Source organism: Melanerpes formicivorus, unplaced genomic scaffold, assembly GCF_026170545.1.
Source record: "Melanerpes formicivorus ecotype bairdi unplaced genomic scaffold, bMelFor1.0.p_v2 SCAF_22, whole genome shotgun sequence".
NCBI lineage: Eukaryota > Metazoa > Chordata > Aves > Piciformes > Picidae > Melanerpes > Melanerpes formicivorus.
Genome location: NW_027142374.1, coordinates 1,095,681 through 1,117,985, shown reverse-complemented (window position 1 = coordinate 1,117,985; position 22,305 = coordinate 1,095,681). Strand labels below are relative to the sequence as shown.

Below are 22,305 nucleotides of genomic sequence, written 5' to 3'. Positions count from 1 at the left end.
AATGTTAGCTAAGGAACTTTATTTACAAGCTGCTTTCCCCATAGGATTGCTTATGCTGCTGCAGCAAAAAGCTCAACTCCTTTTGAAGAACAGAAGCAGTACAGTGCCTGACTCCACTGAAATCTACAGTGGATTTTTTCCACCTTGGACCCAAGCATGTTTGTGATTCCATGAACCACAGAGTGGTTCCTGCAACCAACCTCTGTGCTGCCCAAGGAGGTGGTGGAGTCGCCATCCCTGGAGGTGTTTAGGAAGAGACTTGATAGGCTGCTTGGTGCCATGGTTTAGTTGATTAGGTGGTGTTGGATGATAGGCTGGACACAATGATCTTGAAGGTCTCTTACAATCTGGTTTATTCTATTCTATCCAAACCACCTCTCTAGGCAACCTGTCCCAGTGTTCCACTACCCTCATGGTTAAAAAACCCCAACTCTCTCCTAACATCCAATCTACATCTGCTCTTCTCTAGTTTGAGGCCATTGCCCCTCATCCTATCAGTACAGGCCCTTGTCCTCTAGTTTCCAGCCTTTTGGATACTCTGGTCTGCTATCTGCTACCACTCAGCAACAGTTCTCTCAGACACAGAAAGATCTGGGGCACAGAAAGCTAGCATCTAACTGGCTAAGGGAAAGTTAGCAGTAAACTAGCTGCAATTCCAAATTAAACCCAAGGATTACCAGCCAGAAGAATGGCAAAACACATTAAGCAGACTGTTCTGCTCTCTTCATTCCTTCTAGCTTTCATTGTTTAATGAAGAAAAGAGGATTCCAAGCACGAAGTGATTGTAAGAAAGCAAACAGAGAAGCACTCTGCACTTGGCCGCTACTTCTTCTGTACCTTAAAAGCTCTCTGCATCATACTGGTTTCAATCACCGCACAGTGGTGGGCGCTTCAGAATCTCGGATTCTAAACACAATCTACCCAGAAGATCAAAACTCAATTTTGAACGTGGCATTAACTCACAAGTGAAAATGATGTTCAAAAATAGAGGTCACTGGGAAGCAACATGCTTTGCCTATGCTCAGCATTCCCTCATCTCCTAGCATAAAATGCATGTAATCACGTCGCTATCCCTCCCCCTCCCCCAAGTCGACCACACTTATTATTTCCTCCCAAGATTAGTCGCACTTTGTCCATTAAAATAGAATTCCCTCCTTTGGCTGTGCACATTAATTGTTAGATTTCACCACTCAGATTATGTCCTGCCCCTTCTTGCCCTACAAGCACTGCAGTTCCTATTTCCTTATTCATTAGGCTCCCTTTTGTACCACGCACAGGGACGCAACACGCTGCCGCACAGGAGGTGGTCAGGCTGCCCTCACTATTTCTGACACAGGTGCTGAGACCTAATAGGCAAGAGGAGAAGAAAAACAACCCAAAATACCTAGAGCTAACTAAAGTGGAACAGACCAAGGGCCCATCCCGGGAGGGAGGTGGGGGTTGGTCTCGTTCTCCTAATACAAGGTGACAGAATGAGAGGAAATGGCCTGAAATGGTGGCCAGAGTGGTGAAGCCCTGGAATGGGTTGTCCAGGGAGGTGGTTGGGGCCCTGTCCCTGGAGGTGTTTAAGCCCAGGCTGGATGAGGCTCTGGCCAGCCTGATCTAGTGTGGGGTGTCCCTGCCCATGGCAGGGGGGTTGGAACTAGATGATCCTTGTGGTCCCTTCCAACCCTGAATGATACTATGAAATTGTGCCAGGGGAGGGTAAGGTTGGAGGTTAGGAAAAATGCCTTTGCTGCAAGAGTGGTCAGGGATTGGCACAGGCAGCCCAGGAAGGTGGTGGACTCACCGCCCCTGGAGATGTTCAAGAAATGTATGGATGTGGCACTTTGGGAGATGGTTTAGTGGCCATGGTGGGTTGATGGTTGGACTCTGTGATCTTAGAGGTCTTTTCCAACCAAAGCAACTCTATAATCCTATGAGTCCATACGAAAACCTTGAGTCCTGTGTCCAGTTCTGGGCCCCCCAGTTTAGGAAAGATGTTGAGTTGCTGGAAAGGGTCCAGAGAAGGGCAATAAAGTTGGGGAGGGGTTTGGAGCACAGCCCTGTGAGGAGAGAGTGAGGGAGCTGGGGTTGCTTAGCCTGGAGAGAAGGCTCAGGGGAAACATTACTGCTCTCTCCAACTACCTGAAGGGAGGTTGCAGCCAGGTGGGGGTTGGTGTCTTCTCCCAGGCAACCAGCATCAGAACAAGAGGACACAGTTTAAAGCTGTGCCAGGGGAGGTTTAGACTGGGTGTTAGGAAGAAGCTCTTCATAGAAAGAGCTTGGCCATTGCAATGTGATGCCCAGGGAGGTGGTGGAGTCACCATCACTGGAGGTGTTTAGGAAGAGACTGGATGGGGTGCTTGGTGCCATGGTTTAGTTGATTAGATGGTGTTGGATGATAGGTTAGACTCAAAGATCTTTTCCAACCTGGTTAATTCTGTTCTATACGAAAACTGTGAGTAAAGTTATGGTAGCAAACTCCCTCACCTCCATAAACTTCTCACCTTTATTTCCCAAAGCAAGTGCTATTAAGGAGCATTTCACTTAGCAAAGCAAAGTTTGGTGTCTTCAACTTGAGTCAGCTTCCATTTCAGTATTCAGTATTCCTAAGGTTGGAAGGGACCTCAAAGATCATCGAGTCCAGCCTGTCACCACAGACCTCATGACTAGAGTAGGGAGGACGCTACTGCCCACTGCAGGCTTGAACTCACGACCTTCCCATTGAGGGTCTGATTTCAGGCAAAGATAAAATGAATAATAAAAATATAAACTAAATATGGGAAAGAAATTGATCCCAGAATTTGACATGAGGAAGGATTTTCTAGACACACTGCCTCTACTTGTTATACCCATCACCTTTCAGTGACTAATTGTCCTATTAAATTGCCATTAAACCTAAAGGACCAGGTAGTAGCTTTCCTCCTGAGCTATAGCTGCAGCAGAAGCATCACTACTGCAGCTCCACGTGAAAAAACCCAAAAGGGACTCTGCAATTGTAACAGCAACACAGTTTTTTTTCCAATTGTATTTTTGGGGCCTTCTCTGGTCTCCACATCAAGAACTTCAGCATCAGCACATCTGAAGCTTTTAAGGCCATTTCAGCAGCTGCCATGACCATTTCAATTATCGCTTCATATATGAAAGGGCTATTTTTAATTCGGCCAATTTGCATCTCCTAAGTGAAATTGGCAGGAGGGAAACTAACCTATGCTAAAAACCCAGACACATTATCATCTTGCTTTAGTTTAAAAGCAATTAAAACACTTTAGACTATAGTTTGGCTCTCTTTTTTTTTGGTAATATATAGAGATATTACAGAGGACATCTGGAGCTTGTCTGTTTCACCAGGATTGAAGCAGGGGTTTAATTGGCAATATGCCTATGTTTGCCTTCTAATAATTAAAGATTAGAAGCAAATCCTCCTTCTCCCCCTCCCCCCCCCAATGCTTCTTTGTAAAACTTTCCCCCACACACACTTTCTTTTGAAGAGATAGAGGTCTAAGCAACAAGCAACAACAGCAATCTAGCACTAAGTGCCAGTTAACTAAGTGCCAGCAGGATTACTTTGTGCAAACACATACAGTAGTTGTCTTCAGTGTTTTATTAGGAACAGGGCTTTTATTTTACCTCCTCTCAGCCAGCACTGGAGGCAATAAAGATAAGAGGTCTTGCTCAGTACTGAACTGACAAACTTGAAGTCTGATGCTGAGACTTAGCTTCATTACTTGCTCTAGCTAGTCTTTTTCTAATTGCATCAAGGGAGGTAAGTGATGCATTTCCTAAAGCCAACACAAAGTAATGACAGCAGGTTTCAATAATCAGGCAGAAGATAGTAAGAAGTAACAAATCTGAACCATCCAGGCATCCACAGAGAGGTCCTCCACTACAAATCTTAGGAGTGAATGTAAAGGTTGGTTTTGCAAACAAACCCATGGACCCTTTCTCTAGTTCTACCACTGCACTACTTCACAATGCTAAGCAGAGACAAAAGAGATCTGACTTCATGTGTTGGAGCTACATACACACAAAAGCAGCAGTGTGATGAACATCTATATAATGCTCCTGGCTATTTTTGAAGGTCAGCACTCCTCAAAGAGCTTCTAATTTCATCTAGCACATGGTAGACCTGCTGTAGATTTCACATCCAATCAAGTTTGAAGTAACAGTTTGATCCAAGTGGTTTTGAACATTAGAGTAATTCTGTACAAGGCATTTAGGCTGCATGAATAACAGAAGAGAAGCTGGACTGCTAAAAGAAGGAGAGACATGGTTCCAATAGGTTCCTTCAGCTAAAGTACATTCCTGTCATTAAGAAGTGGTAAGAGCAAGGAAGACCACCTCTAACATCCTAGAACTCCCCATTTTCAACATTTATTTTTCCTCCCAGAACAGAATAAACCAGGTTGGAAGAGACCTTCAGGATCATCATGTCCATCCTATCACCCAACACCATCTGATCAACTAAACCATGCAACCAAACACCCTATCAAGTCTCCTCCTGAACACCTCCAGTGATGGTGACTCCACCGCCTTGCTGGGCAGCCCATTCCAATGGGCAATCGCTCTCCCAGCACCAACTTGCTAATAGAGGAAGCTGAAACCACCTTTTATTGTCCAATTGTGAAGCATAAAATCTCTAAATACAGAGCTTCTAGAACCAATTATGAAATCCAGAATTGAATTAAGCATCCCCGACCAAGTGAACAAGAATGGCACTTTGAATGTACAATGGCTGGAACTCACCGTTGATGTAATAGGTAGTGAAGGAAAATTGATTTTACTATTGATGAATGCAATTTCAATTAGGAAAATGTAATCTCAGAGAAAAAAAAAAACACCTTTAAAAATATCTTCCTGTGATGCATGGTGTCACAAACCATGAGTCTACCTAGAGAGTAAGAAGTTGTATTGTTTTGTACGGCCTACATTTCACCTACTGTTTCTCATTTCACTGAGCTCGTTTCAAATTTGAGCAATGGACTTACCTGTGAAAAGGAAAAAGATCAAGACCATGATCATTGTGTAACCAAAGTACAAAATGGTGCTAGCAGTTCCTGTTATCTGGAGTTTGGAGAAGAAGTAGTGAACTGCATAGATGAAGAGATAAACGGCTGTAAAGCTGCTTGTCAAGAACGATCGCCACCACCAGTGATAATCCTGGAAGAAAGAAAACAAACAGTTGAGTGAGACACCACAGGGAAGACAGAACACAAGCCAGCTGGTTAGAAAACATCACTTGTCTTATGAAATATATTTAACTAGTCAAAGTTTCTCTCAACAGAAGTCTCCACCTAGCACACAGCTGCTTCTTTCTCAGTCAGCTGTGGCGCTTCCACTATCAACATGAAACTAATCCAAGATCAAGGCTGTTCATCTTTGGTTAACTGCTGCAAGCAGTGGAGTTTGAAGCAAAAGGTGTATTTCAGAAGAGGTATTTCACTATCTGAAGGGGGCAGACTTCAGGAAGGCTGGGGAGGGAGTGTTTAGAAAGGCCTGCAGGGATAGGACAAAGGGCAATGGTTTGAAACTGGAGCAAGGCAGATTTAGGTTAGACATTGGGAGGAAGTTGTTTAAAATGAGGGTGGTGAAATGCTGGAACAGGTTACCCAGGGATGTGGTCAAGGTCCCATCCCTAGAGACATCCAAGGTCAAGCTTGCTGGTGCCCTGAGCAACATGATCTAGCAGGAGATGTCCCTGCTTACTGCAGGGAGGGTTGGACAAGGTGACTTCCAATGGTGCCTTCCAACCCAGTGCATTCTGTGATCCTTGCCATGGGCTGACAATAAAATCCATTCCCAATGTCCAGCACATCACAGTACACGTGAATACCTCCTCTCTAACACCTAACTACCTACATCAAAACTGTACTTTTTACCTCTGCACACAGATGGAAGTAGCACAGCAAAACTGTAGCCTCAGAACACGTAATCAGAAGAATTATAAAAACTAGGAACAGGAAACCAAACATGTAGTACATCTGATGAGACCTGCAACAAAACAACAACAAAAGTCAGTGAGAGGCTCATTTTTGGTTACAGCTCTGAGTTAATTTATATATAGTTGTACCTGGCTAGATATGAAGTTAATTAAAAAAAATTTAAATAAATACAGTAAAATCCACACCACTGCAGTAAATGTGAGCAGACCACTACTGGCTGACTCATGAAAACACTGTTTTCTTTGTCTGATGTACTTTGTGAACAAAACCACTGCTTTACAGAGCGATGCTCCAAGTCCTCGGTCATGTTTCCCTTGAAATGAGCTTCAATCAGCTTTCACAGGTAACAGTGATGGGCATTTCCCAGAAGCATTTATCACTTCAGGCATCTTTTAGCTTCCCTAACACTTGTACTCTTCCCCAGCTACAGTCACTACTCCCTCCCTAACTCTGCAGGGAAGTTTTCCAAGTGTCTCTGTTCTCCCCTCACTGCATCCAGCCAGATGCTCTTCCACTACCCCCAGACCAAGTCTGAAACCAGTACAAGGCATGATCAAACAGCCAAATAACCAAATGCAAGGGAAATACAGTAGTTTACTTTTAATCTGGTGTCTTTCAGATAAGGAAAGTAACCAAATCAACTTTGACTGCTGGTGTCAATTAGTGCAGCGTAAGATTTGACAGAGGGAGTGGGAGTTGCATGTTCTCTCTGTGCTTCTGCAGTATGAATAATGAGCAATAATTTGGGAATTCAGTCATTTCAGCTGCAAAAGCCAGGAGCATACCTGCTTCTCAGCTAACTGCACTTTTTTCTACACAGCTATAGTACACAGCTTCTACATTTGTTGGACTGATGTGAAGGGCCAAGATATCTAACATGCTTGCATTTAGGAACTGATTCAGAGAACTGTTCCGTGAGAAATCTCAGCGCAAACAGAGGGCACCTAAAAAACTTGGCACATTCAGGTTAATATTTCCCACTGAACAATTCATTGCTTCCTACAAATCCCTGAAAGGGGGCTGCAGTGTGGTGGGGGTTGGTCTCTCTCCTCATCTAAGGTGATAGAAGAAACCAGGTTGGAAAAGACCTTTGAGATCATCGTGTCCACCACCTAATCAACTAGACCATGGCACCAAGTACCCTATCAAGCCTCCTCCAGGGATGGTGACTCCACCACCTCCCCAGGCAGCCCATTCCAGTGGCCAATCTCTTTCTATGAAGAACTTCTTCCAAACATCCAGCCTAAACCTCCCCTGGTGCAGCTTGAGACTGTGTCCTCTTGTTCTGGTTGCCTGGGAGAACAGACCAGCCTCTGCCTGTCTACAACCTCCCTTCAGGGAGTTGGAGAGAGCAAGAAGGTCACCCCTGAGTCTCCTCCTCTCCAGGCTAAGCAAACCCAGCTCCCTCAGCCTCTCCTCACAGGGCTGTGTTCCAAACCCCTCACCAACTTTGTTGCCCTTCTCTGGACACGCTCCAGCATCTCAACCTCCTTCCTAAACTGAGGGGCCCAGAACTGGACACAGGACTCGAGGTGTGGCCTAACCAGTGCAGTGTACAGGGGCAGAATGACCTCCCTGCTCCTGCTGGCCACACTGTTCCTGATGCAGGCCAGGATGCCATTGGCCCTCTTGGCCCCCTGGGCACACTGCAGGCTCATGTTCAGCCTACCATCAACCAGCACCCCCAGGTCCCTCTCTGCCTGGCTGCTCTCCAGCCACTCTGACCCCAGCCTGTAGCTCTACCTGGGGTTGTTGTGGCCAATGTGCAGAACCTGGCACTTGGATGTGTTCAGTCTCATGCCCTTGGACTCTGCCCATCTGTCCAGCCTGGCAAGGTCCCTCTGCAAAGCCTCTCTACCTTCCAGCAGATCAACTCCTGCCCCCAGCTTGGTGTCATCTGCAAATTTACTGATGATGGACTCAATGCCCTCATCCAGATCATCAATGAAGAGATTAAAGAGCATGGGGCCCAGCACTGATCCTTGGGGGACACCACGAGTGAGAAATGGCCTGAAATTGTGCCAAAGGAAGTTTAGGTTGGAGATTAGGAAAAGTTTCTTTCCTGCAAGTGTGGACTTGGAACAGGCTGCCCAGGGAGGTGGTGGAGTCACCATCCCTGGAGATGTTTAAGAAACCTGTGGACATGGTTTAATGGTCATGGTAGTCTTAGATTGAAGGTTGCACTCCATGACCTTGGAGATCTCTTCCAGCCAAAACAATTCCATGATTCTGTGACATTTTAACCATCTCACGTTTACCTTGTGAAAGTTATGAAAGACTGCATAGGTTTAATTTTCCATGCACTTCCCTGACCAGGTTTTAACAAGATTCAGGAGTGGTGTGGATGTTACACAGGGGATGGAGGTTGTTTTGTAGATGATAGTATCAGATGAAGATTTAGGGTTCCAATTTAGCAGCTGAGACTTCTAGATCACATTTGTTTCACAGTTATACAACAGATTAAGCCCCACCTAAGCTCAACAACATGAAACCAGGGTTGGGCTGTTCAGAACCAGAAAGATAAAGCAAGGAAGCAGATGTCATACTTTACTTCATTCTTTTCAGGTGTTAATTAGAACTAGTTTAATCATTTCTAAGCACAGAATAAATATGCAGATTCTGGAAACTCCACAAGAGCTTGCAGGAATTGTTTTACTCCTCATATTCCTTGCTTTGGGACGTTAAAAGCCAACTCTGCTGTTTATTCTCAAACCAGAGTAAATAGAACGAAAAACCCCAAGTGATACTCACCAAATGCTATTCAGAATGAAGAAGAGCTGAATAAAAATACATCCAAAGGGCAAGATGCCACCCATGATGATACCAGGCAAGGGCTTGGTGAAAAAGGACTGCTCTGGAATCTGGCGTGGAATCTGGTTTGTACGAACCGGATGCTCTATAGGCTGCGAACCAAACGAAGCTGAGGTGTCACATCAGAAATAGAGCTGCTTTTCCCTAAGAGCAGCATCTAAACATTGGGTAAACAGAACCTTGTTTTCATCCATAAATCATCACAAGTTACCAAACCAAGAGAATGACACTTAGAAGCATAGAATCAACAAGGTTGGAAAAGACCACAGAGATAACAGAGTCCAACCTGTCACCCAACACCTCATGATGAACTAAACCATGGCTCCAAGTGCCACATCCAATCCCTTTTTGAACACCTCCAGGGATGGGGACTCCACCACCTCCCTGGGCAGCACATTCCAATGTGCCATTACTCTTTCTGGGAAGAACTTTCTCCTCACCTCCAACTAGCTTGAGACTGTCCTCTTGTTCTGGTGCTGGTTGCCCAGGAGAAGAGACCAACCCCTTCCTTGATACAACCTCCTTTCAGGTAGCTGTGGAGAGCAATAAGGTCTCCCCTGAGCCTCCTCTTCTCCAGGCTAAGCAGCCCCAGCTCCCTCAGCCTCTCCTCACAGGGCTGTGCTCAAGACCTCTCCCCAGCCTAGTTGCCCTTCTCTGGACATATTCCAAGTGTCTCAATGTCCCTCTTAAATTGAGGAGACCAGAACTGGACACAGGACTCAAGGTGTGGCCTAAACCAGTGTTGAGTTGATACCCAGCACCAGGAAAAAAACACCAAAACATATTGCAGCTACTGGCCAGTAAGCAAAAGGAAAGACATCTCTTCAATCCTTGATCAAAGCACCATCCTCTTAGCTGTCTGGCATTATCTCCAACTACTGAAGTATGAACTGAAGTACCACTTCAAAAATTAAGCTGCTGAGGTATTACTGAAGTACAAAATGCAAGTAAGGCTGCCAAGAGCACTACAAAAATCTGATTCTAATGAATGGACAGCAAAAATTCCCAAAGGTTTAGCCTGACATTACAAGCACATAAAAACCTGAGAGTAGGTTTAGATTGAATCTTAGGAAGTGCTTTCAGAATAGACTGCCCAGGAGCTTCTGGATACCTCCTCCCTGGGGATGTTCAAGGCCAGGCTAGGTGAAGCCTTGAGCAGCCAAGTCTAGTTAAGAGGTGTCCTTGATCATGGCAGGGAGGTTGGAGGAGGTTATCTCTGAGGTCCCTTCCAACCTGAGCCATTCTATGAAAAGCATGACAAAATGAAACATTTCGCAGTCACAGGGCTAGAAACATTTCAATGCTGCATCAAGGCTTCTATGGCTCAACTCGAGGTGAGGAGAAAGTTCTTCACCGAGTGAGTTGTTCGTCATTGGAATGTGCTGCCCAGGGAGGTGGTGGAGTCCCCATCCCTGGAGGTGTTCAAGAGGGAATTGGATGTGGCACTTGGTGACATAGTCTAGTCATGAGGTCTGTGTTGATAGGTTGGACTCGATGATCCTCGAGGTCTCTTCCAACCTTAGTTATACTGTGATACTGTAACTGCAGAAGCCAGGCCTATTCCACAACTGTACTCAAGGAGCCCTACCTTCTCTTTGAAGCCAAAATATGCACCAACAAAGGTTAGGGGAACTGAAATTCCAAACCACATTGCTAGGATAGCAACCAAAGTGCCAAAAGGGATGGCAGCTGAAGATCCTTTCACCCACAGAATGAGATTCATAATGAAGAAATCAGCAAAGACAATCCTGAAACAAAGGAAAACAAATATCAGAAAAGACACTGAAATATTCAGTATAAACATCAGGTAATACCAAAACCAAACCATACAATCATAGAATTGTCAGGGTTGGAAGGGACCTCAAGGATCAGCCAGTTCCAACCCCCCTGCCATGGGGAGGGACACCTCACACTACAGCAGGTTGCTCACAGCCACATCCAGCCTGGCCTTAAAATCCTCCAGGGATGAGGCTTCCACCACCTCCCTGCACATCCTGTGCCAGTGTCTCACCACCCTTGTGGGGAACAACTTCTTCCTCACAGCCAATCTCAATCTACACATTGCTAGTTTTGCTCCATTCCCCCCAGTCCTATCACTCCCTGACACCCTCAGAAGTCCCTCCTCAGCTTTCCTGTAGCCCCCTTCAGATACTGGAAGGCCTCAAGAAGGTCTCCATGGAGCCTTCTCTTCTCCAGACTGAACAGCCCCAACTCCCTCAATCTGTCCTCACAGCAGAGCAGCTCCAGCCCTCTGCTCATCCTCATGGCTGTTCCCTGGACACATTCCAGCACATCCAGATCCTACTTGTAATAGGGGCTCCAGAACTTGGCCACTTAAGCCTGCATCAGATAAATGAAGCCTTTTGCAGTCCTTAATTCCTTAACAGTCCTAGTTACTTGCAGCAATAAGGCAATGTAAAAATGCTTGCAACACCTAGTGCCTATAATGCAACTCTCTATGGCAAAGCCATTATTTGAAATTGACTCTGCACATAAAATATGCTTCAAGTGTAAAAAAAATCCATACAAGGAATGCTAAAAGATACAATAAATAAAAAGCCTTCTATCTGAAGCAGCTTTCCTATTATTACCAGTCATTTAAATTCCTTTATTTAGGTCCTTTCTAACTAGTCAATTCTATCTGGAAAAACAAACCCACAGTGGCAGCCACCCCCACTGCTTAGGAAACCAAGTATGACCCTCACAAATGTCCTGCTGCAGCGTGTGTCTCAGCAACATGCCAGCAGAAGGGTGGACTAAAGAAGGCTCTTCCCTGCAACAGGAATCTCTGTATTAACATTACGTGCATTCACACAGCTAAGGAGCCCACATCATCTGACAATTGAAATGAAGATTTAGATTATCACCTCTCCCTGGACCTGCTCTTCCCTCCCCAGTGAAGTGCATCTGCCTCATTTTCATGGGAAAACACCTCCAAGAGGAGGTTGGACCAGATGGTCCTTGGGGTCCCTTCCAGCCTGGCATTCTATCATAGAACATTAGAGGCTGGAAGGGACCCCAAAAGAACATTGAGTCAAACCCCCTGCCAGTGCGGGATCACCTTGAGCAGATCACACAGCAAAGCATCCAGGTGGGTTTGGAGTATCTCCAGAGAGGGAGACTCCCTAAACCCCTGGGCAGCCTGCTTCAGTGTTCCATCTATGACTCTGTGATAAGCCATACAATGAAGATTTCAAACCCATCCCACTCAGAAAGCAAAGCAAAACGCACTGCAAAGGAACTCCCACAGAAGTGCCTTCCTGAATTTCCATTCTTCATGAATTCAGAGCTGTATCACAGCACTCAGCCTCAGGAAGGGCCCCTTCACAGTCCACCATCATCTGGGTTTTGTTAAAGAAGTGTTTCTGAGGCAGAATTTAAACTGCCCTGGAGTGAACACACATCCCTCACTGCATTTGATTTCAAAAGGCAGGAGGGAGGATTAGAGCCACAGACAGGCTCCTTCTTCCCTAGGAGAGGCTCCACATTTGCCAAAACTGTTTGGGGGAAAGAGCCTTGTAAAATAAGCACACCCAAGGAACCCCTGGTGGAAACATTTGCTGAATGAAAAAAAAACCAACAAAAACCCCAAACCCCAAATCCATTTTATAAGCCTTGCTAATCTTTATCATCTGCCCACACTCCTAACACAGGCACCACTTACCCCCTCCAAAGTCAGGAAAAAAACACCCCACTGCTAATGCAAGCTCCGATCAGTCTACCAAGGCTACAACAGCCTGAGGCTGTTTATGATTTTATGCAAATTCATTGAACATAGCATAATCAAGACATCTGCTCCTCTCCTCCCATCCCCACTCATTTTCTTTCCTCTGTGAAACTTAATTTATCTAGGAGTTTAAATGATCAGCACAGTATTCCTTGCACCAATAAACGTTTTCTCCTCTCTCCAGAAAATAGCTAAATGACAGCAGGGAGACTTAGAGCACATTTGGGTTAAAAATAAGATTCCCCCTCACAGAAATTACTACACAGCTGTTATCAAATGCATTGCATTTCATTTGATGAAATGCTACTATACTCAAACCCCTCCTGAAAAAAAAAAACACCTAATTCTGGGCTTTTCTTTGGGGAGAGATACCTTACAAAATTAGTTATAACCTTTTCCTCAGCTGCTGCCAAAGACATTTGTCAAAGGGTAACTTCATGTCTCCAAAATTGCAAAGAAATACAGAAGGCTTGCAGAAGAAATGAGTTTCTCTTCTCTTTCTTCTCTCATCTAATTCTCACCCAAGGTCTTGAGAGCAATGAGAAAAAGGAAAGGCAGGAGAGCTATCACCCTTCCCAAGAATGACAGTTTTAGCCACAGCATGATACACAGAATGGTTTGGGCTGGAAATGACCTTAAGTATCATCTAGCTCCAACCCGCTGCCATGGGCAGGGACACCTCCCACTACACCATGTTGCTTCAAGGGCCTCATCCAACCTGGCCTTAACACAGTCTCAAGCTGTGCTAGGGGAGGTTTAGGTTCGAGGTGAGGAGGAAGTTCTTCACCGAGAGCCGTTCATCATTGGAATGTGCTGCCCAGGGAGGTGGTGGAGTCCCCATCCCTGGAGGTGTTCAAGAGGGGATTGGATGTGGCACCTGGTGCCATGGTCTAGTCACGAGGTCTGTGGTGACAGGTTGGACTCGATCTTTGAGGTCTCTTCCAACCTTAGTGATACTGTGATCTCCAGGGAGAGCACATCCACAACCTTCCTGGGTAACCTGTTCCAGCACCTCACCACCCTCACTCTCAAGAATTTCTTCCAAATCCCAGGTCTCAATCTCCCCTCTTCCAGCTCAAAGCCCCTCAGCCTGTCACAAGTCCCTCCCCAGCTCTCCTGTAGCCCCCTCAGCTACTAGAAGGCTGTTCTAAGGTCTCCCTGGAGCCTTCTCTTCTCCAGGCTGAACAATAAAGAAATTATCACACAATAAATAGAATCATCACACAAACAAGCACCACAATTTATTTTCACCCATCCCACATTCATTAATACTTAAGAATGAAAGAAAGAAGGACAAACAATACTAACCCAGGGCAAAGCAGAGCTGTAAGCAAAACATTTGTCTTCCACTTCTCGCCTCTAAAAGCTGAGGGGAAAAGGAAAAACAATTTCAAGTTCAGAACTCCTGCAAGAAGCAGATCTGTTGTCTGAGACAGCAGCTCCAGTCTGAGGTTTATACTAAGTCAAGTCTGTTTTTAAGCTGCTGTGTCCCATTAAACAAGTGCACATACTCACTCTTGTACATTCTAGCAGACACGTAACCAGCTGGGGTTCCCAGTAGGACCCACAGTACAACTGCACAGGTCATCAAAGCGCCACGGTTGGCAGGAGAGAGGAAACCAAGGCAAGCTAGGACTAAAAAGGGAAAAAAAAGATTTAGTCATTTGTGGACAGGTGCCAAAATTCCCCTGTAACACACATGGCACTGTACAGGTTTATCCTTTTCATTATCAGGTATTTAAATGAAGGCTACATGCCTGAGCTCTCCTATAATCCCCTCACATCACCATACCCCTAATGTCTCTGTTTCATTCATCATAAAGCATTAGAGGCTGAGGGAGCTGGGGTTGCTTAGCCTGGAGAAGAGGAGGCTCAGAGGAGACCTTCTTGCTCTCTACAACTCTCTGAAGGGAGGTTGTAGACAGGCAGAGGTTGGTCTCTTCTCCCAGGCAACCAGTACCAGAACAAGAGGACACAGTCTCAAGCTGTGCCAGGGGAAGTTCAGGCTGGATATTAAGAAGAAATTCATAGAAAGAGTGATTGCCCTTTGGAATGGGCTGCCCAGGGAAGTGGTGGAGTCCCCATCCCTGAAGGTGTTTAGGAAAAGACTAGATGGGGTGCTTGGTGCCATGGTTTAGTTGATCTGATGGTGTTGGGTGATAGGTTGGACTCGATCTCAAAGGTCACTTCCAACCTGGTTAATTCTATTTTACTTCCACCTCAGCTTTTAAACAGACAGATCCTTGTAATCAAAAAGCTCAAAAATAAAATGCCAGACAGATGAACAGTGACTCTGAACCACATTTCAGCTTGAAAAGTCTGCTCCTCCTCTAAGCATCCATGCTCAGTACTTGTGCATGCTAAGTAACAAGGGAGCTTTAAGGTGCATCATGAACGACATCTGAGAGCAGCAGCTCTGCAGAAGCCAAAAGCTTTGACAGAGCTAAGGGCTGGGTTTTTGTTGTTGTTGGGAGGGGAAGCTGCTGGGGGTTTCTTTCAGGTTTTGGTGGCTTTTTTATTTGGTTTTGTGTTTTCATTTTTTTATATAAAGCTAGAAGATCTCTGAGGTATGGAGACACTTGCTTGAAGTTCCACAAAAGGCTCTCAGTGACCATGATGAACAACACTCATGTCAAGAATACATCATCTTGAAAACAAGCCTCTTGAAAGGCTGCCTGTGTCTAAATTAATGGTAGAATCACAGAACAGGCAGAGGCCAGCCCAGAAATAGTCTCAGAAAAGAAGTTTGCCTGTGATCTCTAGTGGGAAGTTTTTGTTTTCAACCAGAAGATAGATTTCCCCTTCCCCTTCAATTTCTTTCTGTACTCCATGAGTTGCACAGGAAACTATGGCAGCTAAGCAAGCTGCAGAGTCCTAATCAATACTGAAAGACAAGCCCAACAAGAAAATTCTATTAATCTTGCAGCATCATGGAATGAATAGGGGGGAAAAAAAACCCAGCTGCTCTATGAAAGACCACAAAAATCTGAATACAACTTGGAGATCCTAATTGGCACCTTTCTTTTGTACTAAATATCAGTATGCACCCCAGTTCTACTCTAGAGGAAGAAAAGGAATGCTCATATGCTTTATAGGGATCACATAATAAACCACCACCTTGTGCCAGGTTACATCATCACAGGCATATATAGCTATTTATGGTAGGCTCTCCTAGTACCCCTCTGCTGTGGCAGTGTTATTTCATTGGCATGCATTCTTGCTCTCAATTCTGCATGGCTGCAGGCTGCTGTGTCAAACCTATTAGAAAGTGTCCTGAGAACATTAAAAGCTTTGATTATGTGTCTTTGAACTTGCATTACTGGGTCCTTAGATAACTTACACCATGACAAACTGGGTTTGTTTTGTTTTATGAAGCAGCTTGTAACCAGGAGGCTTCATTGCTGCAATCATGAAGGATCTGAATTAGCCCAGGACATTTTGAATGACATTGATTACAAGAGCATTATAAAACTATCCAGGTTGTTATGAAACAGAAAGGATATTTTCTTTAAGGAAGGCCTTCAAGTTCCAAAACATTTGTTTGATGACATCTTTCTTCCACTTATTACAGCACAAACACATCACCTCAATAGAAGTTACTTACATAAAGTAATAAATGTCATAATGAATATTTGTGTCCCTTGGCCCAAAAAGACAGACAGTAACATTCCCTTCCTTGGAGGTCTGAACACATCTCCATGAACCAGCTTCCAGCCAAATTCCTCTTGGGCATCTTCCTGTACAAAATAGGCAAGGTCTTTAGCAAAGATACATAACACAGTAGTGAATTAACACACACCAAAAAAAAGATGCAAAAGGCATATTTAAAGTTTGATTAATTTCCAGTTTAGATTCCAAGAAAGACTAATTGCATGTGATTCATCACTCATTGATTTTATAACCACCCCTAATGGTTCAGTGAAAGAAAAAGGCAGGGTTTATCAAGGAAACCCTCATCTCAAAGCAAGGAAACAACAAAATGTAATTAGCCAAACCATGTAACATCAGTCTAAGTTTAAAACAAAGCACAGCAGTTAATTTAACTTGGGTTATAGTACTTCATTCTAGTTCAAGCATTTCTCCTTTTTGCTTCCATTACAAAGCACATCAGTCTCAATGACAATAGTGAGAAGAGGGAAATGCTCCCTGCACTCCAGAAGGAAATCATCTGCTCTTTAGAATCACTAGAAGCAAGTACCTAAACCTCCCCTGGAGGCCGTTACTTCTTGTCCTGTCATTAGTTAGTTAGGAGAAGAGGCCAACACCAGTCTCACTCCCACCTCCTTTCAGGTAGCTGTAGAGAACAGTGAGGTCTCCCCTCAATCTCCTCCTCTTCAGGCTAAACACCCCCAGCTCACTCAACTGCTCTTCACCAGCCCTGTTCTCCAGACTTCTCCCCAGCTTCACTGCCCTTCTCTGGACCTGCTCCAGCACCTCAGTGTTCTCCTTGGAAGAAGAGCCCCAAAACTGAACTCAGTATTCAAGGTGTGGCCTCACCACAGCTGAGCACAGGCAGACAATCACTGCCCTGCTCCTGCTGGCCACAACATTTCTGATACAGTCTAGGAAGCTGCTGGCCTTCTTGGCCACCAACGTACAAAGAACTCAGCACTATTCTATACTGCTAGCTTTTACTGTTTAAAAGTTGAGGAGGAGAACTGTACAACTAATCCATGTAGGAAACCACACTTTATAGTTACCAAAAAGGTACTTTTAAATCCTGGCCAATATGCAAAAAAAGAGTGTCAGAGTAGTGTTTAAGTGCAGTAATCCTCACCTCATCCATTGCTTTAGCCTAGTTCTCAAAATATTTAACAAAGATTTAAGGCCTTTACACTCAAGTAGTCAGGATCAAAGAGATTTTTAAAAAGGAGGAGCAGTGTTTTACCTCTCACCCTTGAAAAGATATTGAAGTGAGTTCATTTTGGGTATCTTTTCTTAGTCAAAAGACCCTGTAAGTAATAGGATGCTTTCTAAACACTTTATTAATGTGTATCTCACCAAAAGCCAGTTGGTATTAGCTGAACCTTTAATGCATCACAATCATTGGCTCCTGCATTGATCTCTTTTCAAGCAGAATCCCCCAGCATTCCCTAAGTGTGAGATGCTGGCTTGTTTCACTGCAGCTTCTCAGCCCAGGTTCTCTTTTGCACACGTATTTCACACCTTATTAAATCAGCTCCTTGAACTGCAACTAGATCTTTAAGTCACTTACCACTGGCAAGAACATGAAAACAAACCCACAAGTGTGGGGTTTTTTTTTTTTGAAAGTCACACCTATCCCTGCTGTTATCCATAAAAAAAAAAACTAATCAAGCTCCCACAAGTCTTGCTCTTTATCACATTAAGAATGACCAGCTAATAAAGACAACACAGCACAAGATACTGAACGTAATTTAATTGCGAGATCAAACAGGGAGCTTCACAAAAACAATCAGTTAAAGGATGGGGGGGGGCAGGGAGAAAAGTCTTCCACTTTAATTACTCTCTGGATTTGCATTACCAAAAGATTAAAAAATATCAAACCCACAAAAGAAGAACAAAAGTATTTTCAGATGTTTTCGTTTCAATGGGCAACATTTCTGTGGATTTCAAGATATTGCTTTATCAAGATCGCAAGCGACAACAGTGGAAATGCAAACCTTTGTAGTGTCTGACATTTCCCATCTTTGGCTTGCAGATACCACTTATGCCAATAAAAAAAGAGTAATTTCTTTTCTCAGCCTTTCACTCACAGTCAACTGGTCACGTCTCCAAGTCACACCCAGTTATATTCTCTTCCACCAAGGCAGCGGACAATGGTGACCTGCCCCTTTCCCACTTCAGGAGTATATTCATAGGATGGCTTAGGTTGGAAGGGACCTTAGAAATCATCTACCCCAACCTCCCTGCTGTGGGCAGGGCCATCTCTCAAATGAATTTGGTTGATCAAGGCTTCATTCAACCTGGCCTGGAACACCTCCAGGGAGAAGGCATCCACGACCTCCGTGGACAACCTGTTTGAGTCTCACTACCCTCATACTGAAGAGCTTCTTCCTAAGATCCAGTCTAACCGTGCTCTGCCTCAGCTTCAAAGCATTCCCCCATTGTTCTGTTTCTAGACACCCTTATGAAAAGTCCCTCTCCAGCCTTCCTGTAGGATCCCTTCAGGTACTGGAAAGCAGCTCTAAGGTTCCCCCCAGAGTCTCCTCTTCCCTAGGCTAACAACCCCAGCTCCCTCAGCCTATCCTCACAGCAGAGGTGCTCCAGCCCTTGGATCATCTTTGTGGTCCTCCTCTGGACTCACTCCAACAGTTTCCTGTCCTCCTCATGCTGGGGGCATGAGAACTGCACACAGCATTCAAGGTGAGGTCTCACAAGAGCAAAGGGGAAGACTCACCTGTCTTGACCTGCTGGCCACACTCCTCTTTATGCAGCTTCTCAATCAACACCCCCCAAGTTTTTTACTCCAGGGCTACTCTCAACCCGCTCTGCACCCAGCCTGGATTTGTGCCTGGGACTGGCCTGACCCTGACGCACTTTGACTGGTTGAACCTCATGCAGTTTGCACTGAGGCCACTTCTCAAACCTGTCAAGATCCTTCTGGATGGCATCCCTGCCCTCAAGAGAGGGCAGCACACCAGTTCTCTAAAGAAACCCACAGCAGGTTCAGTCCCTCCATTAACAGAGATCAGCAGAAGAACTATATATTTAAAAACAAACAAACCAACCATGCACACTCACACATATAACTTACACACCAAGTAGCTCCAGCACAGCTAGCAAGCAGTTCCTGTGCAATACAGCTGCTAACTGGAGACAAAGTATGTGATTCTACCACACTTTCTAGCTACAGACAAAAGGCAGCATCAAATTGTGTTGATCAGAACCTCTCCCATAGCATTCAGCAAGACAGCTACTGATCCCCACACTGATTTCACTCCATTATTGGCTGTTAGTTTAACTTTTGTTCCTTCCTGCACTAATCACCTGATGTAGGTTGGGGCTTTTTTAATGTGTCACACTGCATCATACTTCTCATGAAATTCAGACCACAAACCTCCCAAACTTCACAAGCCACAGATTAGCACACTCACTTTCTGGACAAGCTCTCCTACAAACTATTTAAAAAGCAATAATCTCTTCAGGATTGGAAAAAATCACAGCAACTCAGCATCACAGGGCAGCTTCATTGCAATGGGGACATTATCTGGATGCAGTAGTTTTAAGCCTGATCTTCTGAAGAGGGGAAAAAAACCCCACAGGCATCAATAAAAAGAACTGTTCTCTTCACAAGTTCAGTAGTTCAGACTATTAAAAATGCATTTTTAGACACCATATATATGACCAAATGAGTAGGAAAGTGTTTGCTCTTGTGCTACAAATGTCTCCACAAGAGATGCAAGCACAGATCCTGTGCTAAAGCCACACAGCATGACTTAAAACAGGGCCACACTGACAAAGAATCTCACATATAATCTCAGGTTGCCAGTCACCCCATCGCTCAATGGCTAGTGCTGGAAGAAAGCTCTGGAAGTCATCTTGTCCAACCTCCCTGCAGGGCCACCTAAAGCAGGTTAACCAGAACTATGTCCAGGGGACTTCTGAGTATCTCCAAGGATGGAGATTCCATAAATACATTGGGTGGTTAGGTCAGTGTCATACCACCAGCTACACATTCAGACTGACTCCATAACACAGCCATAGGACTCAGGAGCAACGGCCACATCCTGATGGTGAAGCAGTGACAGAACACTTTCCAGTATCTGCACTGTGTTTGTGGCTTCTGGGAGGCTGTCAAACTATTTATTAGAAGAAAGAGGCTTTCCTTGGTTGAGACCTTGGAAGAACCAGACTCACATTTCATATAGGAGTTTGGTCACTACCAGGAAGTTTCTATGAACCGCTCCCCAGACTTCTAAAACCTGAAGTCTGTCCTTGCATACAAGCAGCTCATCAAATGAGGCTAGAAAAGTAAGACTGCCACAGGTACCCAAGGATTCCTGCTGTTACAAAAGCTGAAATAGCAAGAAAGCTGTTTTTAACCCCCAGATATACCAGCATGTATCAAAATTCTGGCAGTTCTCCATTTCTTCAGACTGTATGCAGTATCAATTGATAGCCATCACTATCACCAGGAAAAAAAACTCCATGTGCCCATGTAAAAGCTGTATATCTTACTCACAGAAGAGTCAATCTGGTTGTATCTTGCAATGTCTTTATGAAGAGTCCTGAGAATGATCATGGCCACCATGCCAGATAAGAAGAGAACAATGACGAGGGAATTCATTATGCTGCAGGCAAAGAAAAATTCAGGCTTTCAATTCACTTGTTCAGGTTTCAGGAGGTGCACTACAATTCATAGCACATGTACAGCTCAGGTCTGAGGAACAGCCTTAGATACCCACACTTCAGTCATTCAGACTTTTAGCTGCTAACACAACCCATGTCCTGTTAGCTAGGAAACGTCTCTGACAGCAGAGAAACCCCACCCCCACCCCCCGGAATACTTAGCACTGGTGAGGCCACAACTGAAGTACGGGGGTCAGTTTTGGGGTCCTCACTCCAAGAAGGACATGAAGGTGCTGGAGGGGGTTCAGAGAAGAGCAATGAAGCTGGTGAAGGGTCTGGAGAACAGACCTGGTGAGGGGAAGCTGAGGCAACTGGGGTTGTCTAGCCTGAAGGAGACTGGGGAGAGATACACTGCACTGGTCAGGCCACAGCTTGAGTCCTGTGTCCAGTTCTGGGTCCCTCAGTTTAGGAAAGATGTTGAGTTGCTGGAACAAGTCCAGAGAAGGGCAACTAAGTTGGTGAGGGGTTTGGAACACAAGCCCTATAAGGAGAGGCTGAGGGACCTGGGGTTGCTTAATCTGGAGAAGAGGTGGTTCAGAGAAGACCTTCTTGCTCTCTACAGCTCCCTGAAGGGAGGTTGTAGCCAGGTGGGGGTTGGTCTCTTCTCCTGGACAACCAGCACCAGAACAAGAGGACACAGTCTCAAGCTGGTTGAGAAGGTCTCTTCCAACCTGGTTTATTCTATTCTCATTGCTCTCTACAGCTACCTGTGAGGAGGATGGAGCCAGGTGTGTCAGCCTCTTCTCCCTAATAGCAGCTAATAGGAGGAGAGGAAATGGCCTCACGTTGCCTCAGGGGAGGTTTAAGTTGGGCATTAGAAGAAGCTTCTTGACTGGAAGGGTTCTCAAAGCCTGGAATAGGCTCCCTAGGAAGGTGGTTGAAACCTCATTTTCTGGAGGTGTTTCTAAGAGGCAGAGATGTGGTGCTGAGGGCCCTGCTTTAGCATCAGACTTGGCAGAGTTAGAGAATGGTTGGAGTCCATGATCTTAAAAGTCTTTTCCAACCAAAACCATTCTAGAAACCCTTCTGAATGAGGAGCTGCAGTGTAGCTAGTTAACCTCATGAGGACTTACTAGGCTAGCATTTGAGTCAGTATTTTCCCACCTGGAGAAGATAAACTCGTGTGTATACCTTCCTAATTTCTTAGGAGACAGAAGTGGGAAGAACAGCATTTTCTGACAGACTGTTAACTCTCAAGATAGCTGCATATTGGTTTGCCTTATTTTCCTCCTCATGCAGCTCAGAATTTCCCTGATGGAACAGCTACAGCTCTTAAAGCAAACTTTGTTGAGTAGATTTTACATTAACCAATGAAATCCACATCATGCCATTTCATATTTTGTAGAGCCATTTAATCAGATGAGCCCTTTGTGAGCACTTCAGATTGCAAACATGACACTTGAAGAGAAATTACCAACTCACTCAGTACCATTTGCATGGTACAGAGGGAAATAGGAGCTTTTCACACACATCTTGTACTCATAAAACCCCCCTTCTTTTTACTGTTAGCAG

The 22,305-nt window shown here is 44.8% G+C and overlaps 1 protein-coding gene across 1 annotated transcript in view; it reads right to left on the bottom strand.

The window, feature by feature from the left end:
• The window catches only part of LOC137447867 (transmembrane 9 superfamily member 2-like), a 40,953-nt gene that overhangs the window by 4,300 nt on the left and 14,348 nt on the right, over window positions 1-22,305 (bottom strand). Inside the window, exons 9-16 of the mRNA XM_068151796.1 lie at window positions 20,627-20,735; window positions 16,067-16,199; window positions 13,978-14,097; window positions 13,771-13,828; window positions 10,324-10,483; window positions 8,676-8,827; window positions 5,862-5,973; window positions 4,971-5,142 (exon numbers count right to left, since the gene is read on the bottom strand). Of these exons, the coding sequence (XP_068007897.1) occupies window positions 4,971-5,142; window positions 5,862-5,973; window positions 8,676-8,827; window positions 10,324-10,483; window positions 13,771-13,828; window positions 13,978-14,097; window positions 16,067-16,199; window positions 20,627-20,735 (1,016 nt within the window). The remainder of the gene's footprint in view (window positions 1-4,970; window positions 5,143-5,861; window positions 5,974-8,675; window positions 8,828-10,323; window positions 10,484-13,770; window positions 13,829-13,977; window positions 14,098-16,066; window positions 16,200-20,626; window positions 20,736-22,305) is intronic.